This window comes from Carlito syrichta, unplaced genomic scaffold (assembly GCF_000164805.1).
Source record: "Carlito syrichta isolate Samal-C Ts95f unplaced genomic scaffold, Tarsius_syrichta-2.0.1 Scaffold282654, whole genome shotgun sequence".
In the NCBI taxonomy this organism is placed as follows: domain Eukaryota; kingdom Metazoa; phylum Chordata; class Mammalia; order Primates; family Tarsiidae; genus Carlito; species Carlito syrichta.
Genome location: NW_007226750.1, coordinates 13,292 through 33,710, shown reverse-complemented (window position 1 = coordinate 33,710; position 20,419 = coordinate 13,292). Strand labels below are relative to the sequence as shown.

The 20,419-nt window shown below is 32.6% G+C and overlaps 1 protein-coding gene across 1 annotated transcript in view; it reads left to right on the top strand.

The window, feature by feature from the left end:
* The window catches only part of LOC103254497 (lisH domain and HEAT repeat-containing protein KIAA1468-like), a gene marked incomplete at its 3' end in the record, with an annotated part of 45,927 nt that extends 26,403 nt beyond the window's left edge, over positions 1-19,524 (top strand). The window contains exons 3-11 of the mRNA XM_021709776.1: positions 7,989-8,060; positions 8,172-8,227; positions 8,333-8,446; positions 13,878-14,081; positions 14,187-14,278; positions 14,866-15,159; positions 18,145-18,220; positions 19,257-19,352; positions 19,449-19,524. Coding sequence (XP_021565451.1) covers positions 7,989-8,060; positions 8,172-8,227; positions 8,333-8,446; positions 13,878-14,081; positions 14,187-14,278; positions 14,866-15,159; positions 18,145-18,220; positions 19,257-19,352; positions 19,449-19,524 — 1,080 coding nt within the window. The remainder of the gene's footprint in view (positions 1-7,988; positions 8,061-8,171; positions 8,228-8,332; positions 8,447-13,877; positions 14,082-14,186; positions 14,279-14,865; positions 15,160-18,144; positions 18,221-19,256; positions 19,353-19,448) is intronic.
* Positions 19,525-20,419: the final 895 nt, after the last annotated feature.

Sequence of the window (20,419 nt, the reverse complement as noted above, 5' to 3'; positions counted from 1 at the left end):
TAGTTTATTGCAAGTTTGGGGATACTCCTACTTCATCTTCCAGCAGTGCTATGAGTTTCTGGTTATAAACACCTATAGTTTGCTAAATTATGCTTGTAAAACTGATATAAGGCAGACTTCAGTTAGCAACCGTGTAGTACAAAGTGAGTTGAACCTTAGTTCAACTAACTTAGTTGATCCTTCAAACCAAGGCTGATATTCAGGTATATGTACCAGTGCAGCTTGATTGATTGTTAAAAATTGGTTTTCAGTGGGGTGTGATGGCTTGCACCTATAATCCCAGCTACTCTAGAGGCTGAGGCAGGAGGATCACTTAATACTAGGAGCTTGAGACCACTTTGGACAACACAGTGAGACCCTGTTTTTCTAAAAAAATTTTTTAAAAATGTTTTAAACACTTCTGTGCTTGTTGATAAATAAAACTTTGCCTTGTGTTTCATGGGTGTTCCCCAACTATCACAGCATGCCTTCAGAAACTTCTGACTTTCCTATGATTCAGGGAAAAAAAGGACTAATGCTTTGTATGGCACCTGCACATTCCAGTAAGAAGGACAACATCTTTTCTAACTGCCTGATTGCTCATTTCATTGCCTTTTCTTTCCATCCCCTCTCCCCCACCAGTCCTGCCTTCTAGGCATCACCATTGGATCTGTAGGGATTTCAGAGGACCAATTTGCACCCTGTGTTCTGCCTACACCAGACAAGCCCAGTTGGAATCTGCTGGGGGTCTACCCTGGAATTCACCCCTGTAGCAGCCTTGATTCCTTAGGTATAAATATCGGGTCCCTTTCTGGTGCCTGAAGACAGTGGCTACCAGCCATTGAAGTCATTCGTGAGTGCCTTGTAGGAACTGTAGTTTTCATAAGACTCTGGCTCTGAGAGAAGTAGGGAAAGCAGCCAGACATCAGTTAGGTATGTTGAGCTCCAACAGGTGGTAAGGTGCTCCTGAAACAGGAATGCTACTAGATGGGACCTGTTAGGGCAAAATGGGGTCAGGTAACACCCATAATCTGGATTCCTCTCTTGATCAACTCTGTTGAATTTTCCGTTCATTTACTGGGACAAGTTTGTTAAAACCTACCAAATGCTTACCTGTCATGGTGTTTATGAATAAAAATGAGTGCTAATTCTTATATAACAATTGCTATGTTCTAAACACTGTTCTAAATGCATATTAACTCATTAAATTTTAGGATTATTATCATCTTCTCATTCCCAGAAAACTGAGGCACTTCACAGAAATTGTATAATATTTCAATAACAGAGCTAGGATTCAAATCCACATAGCCCAGGAATAGAGCCTACAATTGACTGTACTATACTGCCTCTTGGCGTGAAAGATTAGATTTTATCTCATTAAAACTGCCATTCCAATAATTGATTTTCATTTGTTGCTCAAAAATAGAAATGTTGAATATTTTAAAATCTCAGACAGTGTTGTATGAGTTAGGAAAAAAGTAATTGTTTTTAGTTCAGCTGACTCTCAGAGACGATTCAGCAATAATAAATAATAGCAATATCAATGTAATGGGGAAGTCACTAGACTACTTTAATGTGGCTCCCTATATTAAATCATGGTTTAATCATGAGCTTCATTTATCGTATATAACAGCAAAGCACATTGTTAATATCTAAAAGCTAACAAATCAAATTGAAATTATTTAAATAATTTTAGGATTAATTTATCCTACTAATTCTATCACTTGTTAAGTAGCATTATTAAATATAATTATATATTAGTTATTATATACTTTATGTTATAAAATATATGGTGTTTTAGTTTATTTAGAGACTAAATATATCTAGTGTTGTATACAGTTTTATTGTACAAATTGTTACACATTAGAAAATTTGTAGAAATTGGCCACATAATTTTTTTAATTGCCATTTTAAAACTTGCATTTTAGATTGAGTGAAATTGAAAAGATTTATTATTATTCTCATTTAGGTATTATAGTACTTCTAACTGGGGAAAACATTGATGTAGAAGCAAAATATTTAGCTTAAATTAGTGATCATTAGTTGTTTGGAACAGTCTCTAATTATTCCTATTAATATAGGTAGAAAAGAGAAGAAAACAGAAGTTGCTCTGACCAAATTTCACTGTGTACATAACATTTTCATTTCCTGTCTAACTTTTTATTAGAAGTCACAGTAATAGTTTGATAGTCTCTGTCTGACCTAAATGTTTTTTGAGAGACAATGAGCAAAGAGCAGTAACCTGGACAACCCACAGGCTTGCACAACTAGGAATGAAATATATTAAATATGTGGTAATAAGAATATACTGTGTCTCTAAGTATGGAGAGATATAGTAATTTTTAATTACTATACTCATAGATAAAATAAATGCTGTCTTTCGTCTTTGCTGCAAAAGGGAGGAAGCAGAACTTATGTTAACCAAAGAAAATATCTTTTACTGTTTCAGTGGTCTTGTACCATAACCTGTTATGGAATAAAATGTGAATGAAACATTACAAAAAACTCTTTGAATTAATCACAATTCCTATTTCTAAAAAGATTTTGATTCTTTGATAACCTTTGTTAGTAACTTAAAAGCTTATTGGAAGACCAATAATCCAGAAAAGATAATTTGTCCTGTTGTCTGTCTTTGAATCACATGTAAAACTCACTAAGAATGGAGAGACAAGTGTCAGTCTTGGGTAGAATGAGGTTATGGATTACACGGTAATGAATTCATTGCCCCCACCATGCAAATGAGGTTTCTTCTCTAAAACTTAATCAGCTGTTGTTTATGAGATAGATACTGCATTTGTTTTCAGCATTGTTCTTACCACCTTTCTTCTAAATTTAAAAATCTGTTTTTTTGTTTTTTGTTTTTTGTCTGTACAGATTTTCTTTCAAAGAGGAAAAGGGATCTCTAAATGAACAAATTTTTATAGAGCACCTGCTATGTACCAGGCACTAGTTGCTAGGTGCTTTATATAATATATTTTATTTAATCTTGTTAACAGTCCTATAAAACAGGTCATGAAATCCTTGTTTTATGACTTAGAAAACTGAGGCTTACCAAGGTTGAAGAATTTGCCCAGTAGCTTGCATATGTTAGGGGGCAAGATCAGGATGTACACATACAGGGTTTTTATTCCAGAGCCCACAATATATCTTTTGACACCAGGCTGTAGCAGTCGACCCATCTGCTCATTCATGTGGTTAGCAGAATCTTGCCTCTCCCATGTGGTTAGCAGAATCTTGTCTCTCCCATATGAAACCATTTCACATAGCAAGAAGTAAAATGCTAAAAGCTAATTTTAGATATGTTCTATTTCTCAATTTATTTTTATAGGAAGTATACATTTTCCTATAAAAATGATGTAAGTAATAGCAGATGCCAAACTAAAATGAGCTTTACTTTTTTTAGTAAAAGTCTTTCTATATGTTATTAAACAAACCTTCCATTACTTAGTACATATACAATATATCTCTTAAATTTTTAAGGTTTCTAAATGATAACAAGAGACGTATATTATAAATATTGAGATTGCCATTTTTAAACTTATTTTAGGCACTTTGAACACCTACTGTGTGTTAAGTATGTTATATCAGGCACCTAGATATAAAAATATGAAGTAGATAACATTTTTTCCCTCAAGAAATTTGTTCTGAAATGTATCTATTTCTGTAATACAGATAGATGTTCATTCCTTTGGAAATGAAGAACCATGTTTAGAATAAGAACCACGTTAATTTTAGAATTACCTGTATTCTTTTTTCAGGTACACAAGATCCATCTTTTAGAATCAGAGTCCCTGATTTTATTTGTTCTCATATCTCTTACTTTATTACTTCTCTAATTCACACCTTAACTCTGTGTTGGGATCTGGAGAACTGTAAAAACAATACTTTCTAATTTATAGGGAAAGACACTCCTGAATGTTGATAAGGTCAGTTAATGTTTCATATGTGTCACCTACGGTATTCAAGTATTGAAATGTCCATTCACTCACCTTGAGTGCTTACTCTTTATTTCAAGTATTATGTTGTTCTAGGAACAACAGTAATCAATACAGATATATGAAGACTTTATGAAGCTTACATAATCTAGTAGACCTTCTAGAATGATATTTAGGTTTTTCCTCTGTCCCCTGGGTAAGAAGTAGCATCAATAGCTCTCAAATTCCTTAGGCAGTGACCAGGCAGCATCCAGGTCCAACTTTACCAATATTAAATAAGCCTATTTGTCTTCTAATTATACAAAAAACAAGAGAATTTCATGGTCAGGTAAGTTCAGAAAACTATGATTTCTGCAAGATTTTCCATGGCCTCTAATATTGTTATAGATTATTGTAATTTATGTGTTAAGTCATAATGGGGACAATTGCAGAGTCGATTCAGATGAATGGTTATTTAAATAGCTGTTAAAGGGTTGAATCAATAAGGCTTGACATTTATTTGGTGTGAGAATAAGGGCAAAGGACAGTGAAGAGTAGTCTATAGTTTCCCTGGTTGACCAGGGGGGTAGATAGTGGCACCCTTATTGGAGAGACTGCAGGAGGAGGATGAGATTTGAGAGGAAGATGATGAAATCCATTTAGATAGCATGAAATTCAAAACTTCATTCAACTGGGCACGTCCAGGAGATAATTTGGCAGGTCTATATCTTGGGAAAGAATTTAAAGATTTCTGAGCCTTTAGAGTATTTGTGAGAGTTAAAACCACAGGAGGAATGTCATTTCAGTGGAGTATGTAAAGTAAGAAGAGAAGAGGGCTAAGGATGGTATCCTGAGAAACACCAATTTTGAGATTAATAATAGAGGAACCTGAACAAGAAGAACAATAGTGGGAAAAGATGTTTCTTTAAAGGATGTGTGAAAGAGGATTCTTCCTCCCCGCCCCCACCGTTCCCCCACTAAGAGGATTATAGAAAAAGACATGGCTATAAACTATGGAGATTGCATCTTGCTTTGATTCACTTATATATTGCTCTCTAAGTCATGCTATCTGTTTCTCAAGTCTGTAATTAGAAGGGAGAATTCTCTAACCTTAGGGTTAGTAATAGTATTGTCTCATAGGAATGGATTTTTATTCTAACTCTTATTCTTAAGAAAATGGAATTCTTTCTTCTCTTAAAACTGTTCCTGGGCTACTAAAATAAGGATTAAAGATAGGGAAAAGTTATATTCAGGGGAAAAAAATCCAGAAAATTCTGACTTGAAAGAAGGCAGTTTCACATCTACTATGAGATGGCAGAATTCTTAACTCAGACCTATTGATTTGAACTCTTCAATGGTGAACTGGAATGAGAATGAAAAAATACTTGACTCAGACCAGTTTTTTGGAAAAGACCTTCCAAAATGCAGTCGTACTTTGAGTTTTGTGCCAAAATGAGCTAAATGAAGTTTTTCAAGGTAATATTAGTGATAAATGGAGTTGGGGCAGCAAAAGTTTGATATTTTATTTCTACTTTGAAGTTTCACACTTTACCTTTGGTGTCTATATATAGTTGCATCTCATAAGTCATAAAAGCCTGATCTTTAAGCACTCAAGTACCTCTGATATACTGATATTATCCAACCCACATTTGGAAGTAGTAGTTTCAACCTATCTAGAGTTGGCTTATAGTGGCTTAATTACTCTGGTAACACTAAATATGCAATACTAATATATATCTACATCATCACAGTTACTAATTTAGTTCTAATAAAATTGCAATCAGCAGGATTGGGCTAGTACAGTAAGCAAACTGATTCTTCATTCCTACAGCATTTTTTTTTTTAATAAACATACATATCCTCAAACATTTTGAGAAAGAATTACAATATTTTACAAATACTTGGAAGTCATTGGGTACAATGTCTCTCTTTACAGGATAATTAATTTTGAACTTAAATCTAATGTTTTAATAAAGAAGAGACAGATTCATAGATCTGTAAATATAGTACTGTTAAGAACTTTTCTTATGAAACTCTTTCCTATGTACCTGCAATTGTTTGATCATATTATGCCTTTGTAGAGATATGCAATAGTGTCAAAGATATGCCTTTTGTCTTTTAAAGTCTATATTGTATATTAAGAAACATGCAGCAGAGTGAATGTATCTTTTCAAAGCATTGGCAACTTCTAATGGCATTTGGCAATATATATGTAGAGGTGTATAAAAATATAAATTCTTGCCGTCTGACATGGGTTTTTCTGGCTTTCTGTGCCTTAATGATTCAGTGTTTTGCTCTTGGTTACCCAAAGTTTCACCCAGTTGCATTTTAATTTTTTTTCCCATTTTGTGTTTTAACCAGTTGTTTTTTTCATATTTCTATCATTTTGATGTAGGGCATTTCTGATCTGCAATTGTGCTGTAATGTCTTAAATTTCAAGTGAAAAGTATAATATGTGTGCTTAATATATAGTAAGTATTTTAAATTAAAACTAACTATGTAGTTTTGAGATTTAAAAAAAAGTAAACCAACATGCTATGTAAACTTATTCTTAACTTACACATTGAATGTTTACAGAATTATTTTAATGTAAACTGTAAGAATTTCCAAAAATGTAAATTTTAAGGAATAAATTTTAACTTTGTTGCACAGAAATGTTTGCAGATCAGCATTGCTGACTACAAAAAACATACAGTAGCATATAATGTCATCTGATTTTAAATTGTGCTTCCATGTTGCTGCAGTTAAATTCTGTGCATCAAAATAATTGGTTTTCATGTACTAGATGTGATTCAATTGCATCTTGTTTTTGTTGAAAATATGCAAACTGAGTGAATTCTAATTTTTTTCCATATATTTTTATGGCCTTGTTGTCTCTGATAACATCTCATTTGACATCTTTTTCTGTTTTATTAGTCAATCTGGAAAAATTGCTTCTTTAAGATGAAACCTTAAGTTCCTAGTTTTTATGCAAAACTATTTAACTACTATAATCTTTTAATGTCCATTTGTGACAAAGATCACTTAATTTTCCCAGAGCTTTATTTCACAAGTATTTTCTCCCAAGCATAAGTATTTTTTTCTTCAACATTAATAATTACACATTTTTTAAAAAATCCCCAATTAAGACACACACAGTTAAATCTTCTCATGATAAAACATTTTATAGAGCTTATTACAATGTTTCCTCAGTGTTCATATTTATGCTGTAGTCAGACTAGGTGGTAATAGAAGTCTTTGAGTTTCACTAATACCTCTTAACATGAACAAATCTATTAGAAGAGTTATTAGAAACTTTGAAGTTCCACTTAATTTTACTTGGTATCCTTTAATATCTGTATTTTAGATGTACACTAAACAACACAAGCATTTGCCTTAGAATTATCTTAATTAGGAATTAAAAGAGAAATTATTTCTATCTTTTGGCTTAAATGAAAACTAAAATAAAACCCTTAGAACTTTTTTTGACATTTGTTTAATATATCTATGCTTGTTTTTAGAAAACATATGCTTGTTTGTAAAAAAAAATTAGTCTTCTCAACATTTCTTAATTATTTAAACCATATTCCTTTAACATCTTAACAAAAGGCTCTATTCACCGATGTTTGTGTATCCCGATTTATAACACTATTTTTAGATAATACATTTAAAATAACTTTTTAAATTTAAGAATACTTGCTTGGTCTTTATCTAATTTTTACCTTTTCCCCTAAAATTGTGTCACCTGAAAACACCTCATTACATTTCTTACCTAGACTGAGTAAAGCAGAAGTATTCAGATTACTAATACTTTATTTATCTAAATAAGAGTATGCCATAGATTTTATTTTTAAATAGAGTGATTCCTTGTCAGACAGCTAGAACATTTGATAATAGTCCCCTGAATTCTACTAAAACTATGGAAAACATTCACCAGTTTGCTTGCAAATCAACTCTGCTGCATGCGTTCACAAGTTTCATAAAGACTGCATGCTTTTTGTTTTCAATACAAATTGTATTTTTTTTTCATACCCATCCTTGCTTTTTATTTTTTTATTTTTGTTTCCCTTTTCTTGGTTGGATGCCTGTGTGTGTTTATTCCAAATCCCTGTCCAGTCCTGGAGTTTGAACTACGGAAAGCCAAGGAGACCATTCAGGCCCTCCGAGCCAACCTAACAAAGGCTGCAGGTGGTGTACATAAAATTTTTTTAGATTTCTTCTACTTTAACAATGTAGAAGTAGCTGAGATTGTTTTAAATATAAAATAGTAAAATTTTATTTATGTTTTTTTTCCACCAGAACATGAAGTTCCTTTACAGGAACGAAAAAATTACAAATCCAGTCCTGAAATTCAGGTAGGTGAATGACAAATCTAAAAGCATCTTCCACATAAAATGGTAGCACAAGTATTGAAGGAGAGAAACTTATGATTTTCCATTTGTTTCTCATTTTACTTCCAGGAGCCAATCAAACCTCTTGAAAAGAGAGCTCTAAACTTCTTAGTCAATGAATTTTTATTGAAGAACAACTACAAGCTTACATCAATAACCTTTTCAGATGAGAATGATGATCAGGTAAAATTACTTTTTTTAAACAATGATTTATTTCTTTTTAAACTTATAATGCACTTACTTTCTCTTTTATATAGTTTCTTTATTTTTTAAGTTTTATATAGTGCTATGAGAACTTTAGTTAAACTAAATTTATAAATACACAATAATCTATACTACCAAGTGTATGTTTCAAAGTAAAAAAAAAAGCATGCTTTATGAAGCTATGCAAATAAATGTGGATTACATATATATAGTAAGTTTCTACAAAGCTAGTTACCAGAAACAACAGTCCCTTGCCTACCCAGCTATAATTCTGTTGGCTTACAGATTTTTTTCTTTTCCTGTAGCTTTCTACATAAAGACTTTTTATTCTTTCTAGGAACTTTTTTACAACTTCCCGGTAACTATGTAATCCACATACATTTGCACATGTTCATAAAGTATGCTTCTTTTTACTTTGTTTTTTTAAGATTAGAAAACATAGTTTATTTAAAAAGTAAACTATAGAGAAAGAGGAGATTCAAGGTAGAGAAGGGGGCCAAAGCCAGGAAACATGGCAATGGCCATAATGCAAAGAGCACATGGCCACAACAGAGTCCAGTAAGTCAATGGCCTCTTTTTACTTTGAAACATACACTTGGTAGTACAGATTGTATATTTATAATTTCAGTTTAATCAAAATCTTCCTCAATAGCATTATAATTATAATTATTAAGATGTTTGATAGATAACAATAATTGAGAGGGTATTTTGAATAAGAGTAAGAAAATAAACTGTATCTCTCAGAATAGAGGCCAATTTTAGAACTTCATTATTAGTTTCCTGATAAAATCTTGTAAGCAAAGAAATGATGGCTTACTTTAGAATATTTTGACTTCTTAGTGCCAGTGGGTCAATTTGACTCTTGTACCTTAAAAAAGTAAATACGTATGAGTTTATTTAGAAATGAGGAGGCTATCATTTAATATCAAGATTATTCTGTTGATTCATAAAATCTCCTATGGATCTTTTATCAAAAACAAATTCTCAAAGGAAGATAGCAGTTCAGTTACCCGCTCAGTTACTGTGATGTACTTGGCAAAAATTGAGTAGAATAAACACCCAGGTTATTTTTATTAAGTGGTAGCTTTCCTGAACATGTGCTATGCAACAGACACTAAACTAATATTTAACTAACATAAATATTATTCTGTGCTGTATACTGTGGTTATACTTTAGGTTAATTGTGTTTTTGTAAATGCTTAATTAACAGTGAATAGTAGAAATTTTGAATATGTGAAAAACACTGGGAGGCCCAAAAAAATGAAGGAAAGAAGAGCAAAGAATAGATGGAATACATGATGGTAGATTTAAATCCAGCTTTATTAATATTCACTTTAAATGTAAATGACTGATCCTTTGAAATTAAAAGATAGGAGTTAGTGGGATTTCAACAATCTTCTTTGAATAACTGATAGAATAAAGCAAAAGAAAACCATTTAGGATATAGACGACTTATGCTATGATATCAACAATGTGACATAATTAAAATTATACAACAGTCCATCCAACAGTGAATACATATACTTTTTAAATACATAGAGGCACTTACCTAGGTAGACTAGACTATGGGCTGTAAAACAAGCTGAACATTTAAGATGATTTAAGTAATATAAAATATGTTCTCTGGTCACAATCAAATTAAACTAGTAATCGGTAACAAAGATATGGACAACTCCCTAATATTTGAAAACTAATATTTTCAAATAACACATGAGTTAAAGAATAGATTAAAAGAAATTAAAAAGTATTTTGAACTGAATGAAGATGAAAAAAATATCAAAATTCATGGGATATAGCTAAAGCATTTCTTAGTGGGAAATTCATAGCATTGAATATCTTTATTAAAAAAGAAAAGGTCTCAAATCAGCAAAATCAAGTTCTACTTTAAGAAGCTAAAGAAAGAAAACTATGTGAGACCCAAAGTAAGTAGAAGAAAAGAAATAATAAATATGAGAGCACAAGTCAATTATATAAGCAGTAGAAAACTATAGAGAAACATCAATGAAATAAAGAAACAGGACTTTTATGAGGGTCAGTAAAATTGATAAACCTCTGTCCTGACTGATTAGGAAAAAGAAGATGCAAATTACCAAAATCAGAAATTAGCAAGATTACATCGGTACAGATTTTACTTATATTGAAAGCACAGTAAAGGGGGATGTTATAAATAACTTTACTTGAAAGAAGACAACTGCAAAAGCTCACTCTAGAAGAAATAGATTATTTGAAGGACTTTACATTTATTAAAGAAACAGAATTCGTAATTAAAAACCTTCCCTCAAAGAGTATTCCAAGTTTGGATGGCTTCACTTGTGAATTCTATCAAACATTTAAGGAAGAAATCATACCAGTTCTCCACAGACTTTGCTAGAAATTGAAAAGAAGGGAATATTCCCCAACTCATTGAATGAGACCAGCAATTCTTATATCAAAACCAGACAAAGACACTGCAAGCAAAGAAAATTACAGGCTTATTTTATTTTCTTCATGGATGTAAATGTATAAATTGGCATAACATTTTAACAAGTCAAATTAAACAATATGTGAAAAGGATACTGTGTCATACCCAAATAGAATGTCTCCCAGGAATGCAAGGTTGATTTAATAGCTAAAAATGAGCTCACCATTTCATTAAGAAATGAAAATAGAAAAATTATATAAGTACCTGAGAAGATGCAGAAAGAGCATTTGCCACAATCCAACAGCCATTATCTATCAAAACTTTAAAGAAACTTGAAATCAAAGGAAATTCCCTCAACTGATAAGAACATTTGCAGAAAAGCTGTCCCTAGCATCATACTTAATAATGACAGATGAAGATGAAGACAAGGATGTCTCCTCTGACTAGTTCTATTGAACATCTTACCAAGATTCTATTCTAGCTAATGAAATAAGACAAGAAAAAGTAGTTAAGGCACACATTTTTGAAAGGAAGAAACAACACTGTCTTTAGTCACTAATGATCCTGTATGTAGAAAATATTAGGGACTATCCAAAAAAGATATAAAACTAAGTGATTTTAGCAAGTATGTAGGATACAAGATAAAAGCACAAAAATCAATTACATTGGTATATGATAGCAACAAACAATTTGAAATTTAAATTTTAAAAGGGTTATTTATAGTAGTATCAAAAATAGGAATTAACTTAGGGATAAATTTTGCAAAAACTAAAAACTGTTAAACATGCTGAGAGAAGTAAAGAAGACAAACAAATGAAGGGATATTTTGTGTTCATGGATTAAAAGGTGTCAAGGTGTTGATTTTGATTGTTTGGGTTTTTTTCTGTTTTTTGTTTTGTTTTGCTTTGTTTTGTTTTGTTTTGTTTTGAGTCTGGGTCTTACTCTGTCACCCAGGCTGGAGTGCAGTGGCAGGATCACGGCTTACCGCAGCCTCGGACCTCCCAACCTTAGGCAACCTCTTCACCTTAGGCAATCTGTCTACCTCAGCATCCTGACTTCAAACTATACCTCATACCATTTACAAAAATTAAATCAAACTGAATTTAAACATATAAATATATCTTAAATTGCTTACGTAGCTTGGCCCCCTGTTTTAAAAGTTTGAGGACTTCTAAGAGGGAAAAAAAGGAGTAAAATCACTGCAGCCTCAGAAGATAATCAAAGGTTTATTATATGTGAGACCAAATGCTTGATATTCTCATCAAATTTACTCTCATCAAAATTAATAACTTCTGCTTTTTGGCCTCCCAAACTTATAGACTGGGTAAAAATATTTGCAAGTAACATTTGTGTTAAAGGACTTATATCCAAAATATATAAATAACTCTCTAAACTCAATAATGAAAAATCAATGCAATTTTAAAGAATGGACAACATTTTAGACACATGCTTCACCAAAAAAATATATGGATGGCAAATAAGCACGTGAAAAAGACTACCAATATCTTTATTCATTAAGGAAATGCAAATTTAATCACACTGCGACATTGCAACACACTTAATAAAATGTCTAAGATTGTACAAAGTCTTGGCAAGGACTGGGAATAACTGGACATCTAATCATTGCTAGTTGTAAGCACAGAGTAGATATATAATAAATCTTGGATGAATGGTAGATAATGGATATTTGAATGATATGCGTAATATATAATAACTTTTTTTCTTTATAATCAATATTTTTTATTATGATATTGTGGGGTACACTTAAGGGTTAGGTATACAAATATGCTTCATTCAGACACCCTTGTTGATAAGAGGTGTCTCCTCGTCCCCAGACAGATTAATAACTTTTTAAAGTTAAAATTTGTTTAGTTGTGTTGGCCACGTACTGTGTTAAGGCTTTTACATACATTTAATTGATGCTTACAAAAACACTCAGATAACAAGTATCATATCATTTTACAAATGACCAGTTTAAGCCCCAAATTAACTTGCAGTAGTAAGAGTGGAGACAGATATGAATTCCATACTTATTTCTGTTTTTCTCTAAATCTTATTTTTAATACTCATAATCTACCTCAGAATTATTCTTAATAATAGCTGTCCAACTATTCAAATAAGCCATCAAAGGGTTAAGAGCATCACTTTTATAATATTCAAATAATATGCCATACTTTCTCAAAGAAGAGTCTCATAAATAAAGAAATATGCATACATTATAATATATCAAATTACTACTAAATTCTGACATACTTGAGGAAGATAAAATGCTAAGACAGTACCTGGAACTTCATAAAACTCTTCTATAAATCTTCCTATAGAATGTTTAAGATGATAAGCTTATTTGTAATTTTGATAAAGCAATGTTATATTGAATTAAAGAACATGTTTTACTGTTTGGCCTCCCAAAGTGCTGGGATTACAGGCTGAGCCACCAAGCCCAGCCCAGAAGCATTTTTAATAATTCAAGTTAGATTAAAATAGCTGTAATATGAAGACAAGCAGATTACATGCTTGCTTACCCACTGGAGATTACACTAATTATATCTAAATTAGAATAATAAAGGCAGGAAAAATAAAATTGATATCAAGTTTACTTATAACCTACAAATATTAGGTACCATTTATGAATTAAGACTTCTTTAATATAGACATGTTTTATAACTTCATGCAAATATTTGAGCATGTTTTATGAGCTTGAAAGTTAATATAAGCCTTAAAGTTAAGAATTTATATTTTTAAGAGATTTAATAAACAGATTGTATGTGTAACATTTTTGACATTTAAGACAATTAAAACTGTTTAGAATGTCTGGAAACTTACAAGAATAATATTGGACAGTGGAAGAATAAAATAAGAATGCTATTTACTTACTTGGACATACACTTTGATATTACAACAAAATTATTATGTTGGGTTTTCAAAATATTAGCAATAATATGAATTTCAAAAATGAAAGATAAAAATTTCTTCAGATATTTTTCAGTATAATTTTTTTTTGCCTTTTAGGATTTTGAATTATGGGATGATGTAGGATTAAACATTCCAAAACCTCCAGACTTACTGCAACTCTACCGAGATTTTGGAAATCATCAAGTGACTGGAAAAGATCTTGTGGATGTGGCCAGTGGAGTAGAAGAAGATGAATTAGAGGCCCTTACACCAATTTTAGGCAGCCTTCCTCCAACACTTGAAACTCCGCAGCCTGTAGAGGTGAGATTTATCAACTAACTAGTGAAATCCGTAGAAAGTATTTAAACGATGTAAAAGCATACTATGAGATATTAAGTTTCTGTTTTTCTCCTATTTTGATTTTAGAACTCCATGTTAGTACAGAAATTAGAAGATAAAATTAGTTTATTAAATAGTGAGAAATGGTCATTGATGGAGCAAATCAGAAGACTTAAAAGGTTAGTATTTGGTCATCATTTCTAAAAATCCTCTTAAAATTTTTAAAGACACTGGCAGGTTGTATAAATATATGAAACATTTCATTGATAAGGCATAATTTTTTCACATTTTAATACTTCTGAATGTTTTATATTTGCCTTACATATTTGAAATAGTAATGTATTTTTTTCCAAAAAAAATTACTAAATCAATGTAGTGATCTTATAATCAATTATGTTTAGAACTAAGATATAAAATATTTTAACTTCCCCTTCACAATAGTGTTGTGTATATTTCCCATCCTTTATTTACCTAATTCTCATGTTAACTCTGTGTTCATTGGAATTATTACCATTTTGCAAATGAATAAAAAAGTTAAGTGCTAATCAAAAGCAAGATTTTTAAAGGCCATTTTTATGGTTTATTGTTGATCTTATAGCTACACTTTTAGGTATATGAAGCATTAGTGAATATTGTATGGAAAAAGATTTATCACTTGCTATTAATATGTTACACTTTTAAGCATTAAACTCATTATGAAATTTAAGCCATTGCCAAAGTTTTCAAAAATACAGTTGTTTTCTGGTAATTTCTCTTTCTTTTATAGTGAAATGGATTTCCTTAAAAATGAACACTTTTCCATCTCAGCAGTTTGTGACTCTGGTCAACCTTCTTTGGATCAGCTACCCCACAAGGACTCTGAGGACAGTGTACAGGGTCCAGTTGTAAATACTTCATACACAGAAAAAAACAAGGATATCCATCTTTTAATGTCAGATGAAGTTGATTCCGCTATTCCTAAGGAGAATTCCCCAAATTCTTTCCCCAGGGGAGAAAGAGAAGGAATGCCATCTTCTTCTCCATCAAGTAAAAACACGGTTCATTTTGATAAACCCAATCGGTTAGTATACATTCTATGCTTTGAAATGCATCTTGCAGCTATTTAGTACATGTCAAACTAGACGAGCGTCAATTTTTATTTAAACTATTTTTCATCTCAATGTATGAATTTTTACATTGGACATGAGCTTAGCACATACTTGCCGCATGTACATGTCACAAAGTAATTAATTACTAAATTAATTTGCATCATAGAGGAATAAGCTATCAGTTAGTAGGCTAGGTTTTGTCTTTGTCTTAACTAAGTACTTAAGCCCATAAATAATATATATATTACTATGTGCTGTAAGTACTTTTACTCAGTGTTTTTTTCACCTCTATTTGTCAGTCATTACCAGACACAGTAGAATGTTTTATTGCTGCATAGTTGCCTGTGTTAAAGTTTTTGCTCCCAATTACTTCTATTACTAGTATTGTGTATCATTAATATTCTTTTAATCCATATATCTAATTTTTCTTGGGTTGTAAGTGGTTGAATTCAGAGCATGGTCTCTGCCCTTCATGATCATGTTACCTAGTGGAAGAGACAAAATATAAGTTTAAAACTTTTAGATTATAATTTGAAAAAATACTTTTAAGAAAGGAATATTTACTGAGCTCTTTTTATATGTCAGACAGAGTTTTCAATGCTAACTCACTTAATTCTTACAAATATCTTATGGTACATTTTTGGCATAAGGTCATAATTCCTCCTCCTCCTATTAGAGAGACATTATACCCAGTATGAGGATGTAATAGAAAGCATGACTAGATTTACAGGTCCTCATTATTACTGAGAAGTATTGAACTTTTTTTTTTTTAACAAAAGCTTTCCACACATGAACCACAACTTTTTTGTGTGCATAGGGGTGTGTGTTAGGTATTATGGAGGTTCAGAGTTGAAGCAGACATGGTCTAATCCTCAAAGTGTATTTATTCTGATATGGATAAAATATTGTCATAAAAATCTATATTATACTCAACAGTAACTGCATTTGTAGTACGTTTTTAGTGATTAGGAGTACTTCTAGGTATCTCCTTTGATACTCCAAAGCTACCCTGTAGAGAGATGATTGCTAAATTTGTTCAACTAATATTTTTAGCTCTTACTAAACACCAGGCAGTGTTACAATGAGTATAATGGAATCCCTCAGTCACAAACCTTATAGTATGAGAGAAACAGGCAATCAAGCAATTACACTAAGTTATGAAAAGTGGTAGTATAAGAGAGGTTCAAATTGCTTTGGGAACACATAATTAAGGCACCTAACCTCGTCATTAGAGCTAGAAAGTTTTCATAGAAGCATCATCTAATCTGAGATTTGAGGCCTGAGTGACAGTTAACCAGACAAAGAGGTAAGAGGAAAAGGGGTCACACTTAGGGAGAATATTATGTGCAAAGAGAACAGTGTTTTGGAAGAACTCGAAAGAATTTAGTAAGGTTTCAGCAAAGAATACAACCTAAAGAAATGACAGGAGATGAAGTTGGAGAATTAAGCAACGACTAAGTCCTATAAGCCTATATTAACTCATGACATTATGATATCTACCTTTTAGAAAGGATAGAGTTGACTGGAAGGTAGCAAGACTGGGAGAAAGGAGGTGAATTGGGTATTTACAAGGGGGGACCCAAAAAAATGGAATTATTTTTTGGAGGATGGACCCCTTTACGGGCTTACAGTACTAGGTAAGTGTTCTTTTACAGTTTAAATGTGTAAGAATAGATACACAATTTTTTATAAATAAATTCCAGGTTTTCTGGGGTCCTCTCTCATATTGGAAGAATCCAAGTAAGAAATTATTGAGAACTGCTGGAGCATTGGCAATGGGAAGAAGTACATAGATTTGCAAGATAATTAGAAGTTAAAAGATTGTCTGGATTTGGGGTTAAAAGAAAGGGAAGGAAGCCAGGAATGGTGGCACCTGCCTGTAATCCCAGCTAATCAGGAGGCTGAAGCAGGAAGGCCTTTGAACCCATGGGACTGGGGGGAAGAAATGTCCTCAGGTGAGAGATGTGTCCCTGGCCTTTCTTGGTAGAAGGTGGGAATTTTAAGATCAGTTTGAGCAACAGAATGAGACCCCATCTCAAAGAAACAACGAAAGGAGTGATAAAGGAATGATAAGGGCCGGTTTGAGGTTTCTGATTTTGGCAAATGAATGGATTATGGCCCCCTCCCCTGAGAGAATGTGAGAGGAACATAAAAGAACAAAAAGGCTCAACCTTTGGCATTCTACTCTGTAATCATAAAATGCCGAGGGCCACTTGGTGTGGTGTATACAAAATAAGCTTTATGTTATTCTTGGTGTTAGTCTTTTCTTTGTGAGTTGAGCACATAAAGAACAACTCATAGCCATAATTGTGTTAATACTACTACATAGAGACCACTGTTGTTTTAGAAACATACATGTTTTGACCTCCTCTATTAAACACACATAGGTGAATATTTTCAATTGCAAAAAATCCTTTTTTTAAACATGCCATGAATGTTGAGTGAGGTGTTCCTTCATTTATCTTTAGATTTTACTTCTTTTATGTGGTTTTTCTAATATTTAAGATTTATCATTAGCATTACACGTATCTACAAAACTTTACTTCCTACCAACAGTATACCGGGACAACCTCTGAATCCACTGTAACTTTGTTTACCTTTCTGGGACCGTACAGAATTGAGAGAAGGGAAAGTTCTAATTTCAGACTTTGCAAATGCTTTCTGCAGTCATTGATCTACTATACCATTTCAGGTTTGACCCACTGACTAAAAGGGGTATTTATTCACATAAAATCAAGCTATTGCAAGAGCACTAGTTAGTGTTTTTTGTTTTTCCCCTCCCACATAGTTCTCCAGTGAGGTGACTCTCAAGTCGCTGGTGGCTGAAAAGTCTGGTTAACATTTCTGGGGTAAGATTAATGCAGGAATGGGAGTTATAATATGCAACTTACTTTCTCCTTAAATGTCAGTGAAAATTCTTTGGTATTGTCTCCTTTTCATACAATGTTTCCTTCTAGGAAATTGTCTCCTGCTTTCCACCAAGCACTACTCTCTTTCTGTCGAATGTCAGCAGATAGTCGTTTAGGATCAGAGGTAAATCATACTAGATATTCTTACCATTTTCTTAAAGCATTGTGCCGTTTTTCTTCTTAATGTCTCATACAATAGCATCTGTGATAAGGCTGTATTTCAAATTCAAATCTGTTATTTAAGATAATGCTCTAAGAAATAGTTAATAAAATCTTAAACCTTTAAAGAAGGTAGTTGAGTATTTCTGTTCTTTAGATTAAAACTTTTAAACTATTTTTACTGTTTGTGTGACCTTTTATAAACTGTATTTTTAATGTTATATGTAATGATAGCATCTCTTGGATATAATTCAGAAAACTATCCTGTCTAGACTGTTTATATATTAGTTATTATTAAATTACTCCATTATTTTTATTGCATTAGGGGTGGTTGACTCCAGTAGCTGAGTTTAATTCCTCACGCATTAGTTTTCCTTAACATACCAGTTTTGTAATTGTTGTCACAGACTTATCTTCAAGTATTTATCATTCTTTTTTTTCTCTTTGTACTTACTCCTCTCATTTTAGCCATTTTGTGGTTGACTCCACATGACCTCCCATGGTCTGTCCCACAGTGTCGTTGGGAACATCAGAGAGCTAGGGGATGGTTTGCATGCACGTTCATAGTCCTCATTGTAAGACTGGGTCAGCTTCCTTGGGCTACCCCTTGCTTGTATTTGCAACTTCATTATATAAACTATCCCCTTGGACAATGGTTGCAGCTTTGTGGGCATCTTTTTAAGGACAAAAACAAACAGAATTGAGGCTGTCCCAGTCCTGTGCTGTCCCTTCTTGTTCCCAGACTGAATGAAGCCTGTTAAGCCTCTTTGGCTTCCTGCTTGTTTTTTACTGGAATTTTAAATCCATTTCTGGCCCACAGAAATGTTGATGCCCTTTGCTTATAGTTATTTGGTTTGGTTAGAACTATAACTGTTGGTTATAGTTATTGTAAGTTGTAACATTAGCATGTGTGTTTAGAGCAGAGATCTAACGCATGAACTTTTACATACCTTGATGCACAGAAGTTTCTAGTCTTGTTTATTGATGCTCTGGTTTTCCAGGTGTCTCGGATTGCAGACAGTGAAAAAAACGTTATGTTAATGCTGGGACGCTGCCTGCCACACATTGTTCCTAACGTGCTGTTGGCAAAGAGAGAGGTAAGACACATAAAAGTATTCTCATATCGGTATCCCATCACGTTGTCCATTTTTTGTCATTTTGAAGTTTAGTGTTATATTTTTATTTTATTAAAGTCTATTACTTGCAATCATATTCTTACTTTTGTGCATGCATCTCTGCTCCTAGAGAATGGTTTTACACCTCTGCCAGGTGAGTTCAGTAAAACTGCATGGAATTCATGTTTTTCCAATTTTGTTTAAAGCCTTGTTAGCTTCTGCAGCACTAACTATTACTGTAGGTCCATTTATGTGCCATGAACACTGTCTGGTTTTTACATCACCAGTTAACTAATTTAACTCTTTTGTTGGTATGATATGCTTGATATGTCTACAAAAGTGGACACCCTGTGTATTGAAAATTAACAGGGACTAATAATGTAACTCTTTTCTTAAATGTACTTGTAGCTTCCTATTATAAATGTTAGTTTTATTACATCAGTATGGCAATAAATTACACTTATAATGATAGGATAGTGATAATATTAACTACAGTAACATTTAAAAGTACCTTTTTGCCGGGTGCGGTAGCTCACGCCTGTAATCCTAGCACGTTAGGAGGTGGAGATGAGAAGATTGCCTGAGCCCACAGGTTCAAGATTAGCCTAGGCATAGTGGCGAAACCTCATCTCTACAATAAACTAAAAATATTAACTGGGCATGGTGGCGCATGCCTGTGGTTCCAGCTACTTGGAATGCTGAGGCAGAAGAATCACCTGAGCCCAGTAGGCTGAGGCTGTGGTGGCCTGAGCATGCCACTGCACTCCACCCTGGGCAACAGGGTGAGAATACGACTCAAAAAAAATAGAAAATAAAAAATGAAAGTACCTTTTTAATTTTTCTTGTAGTTAACCTATGTTAACAGATGCTTTAAATATCCAAAATACAGTTACAAATATAGTTTAGTTCACATACATTGTGAGTCATAAATACTATAGGAAGTTATCATTGTGGTTATATTTGTAAATTATTATTAAATATAGTTTTATTTAGCTAATAAAAGGTTAATGAAGCTATCTGTAATCTCATTTAAATAGCAATGGAGTATT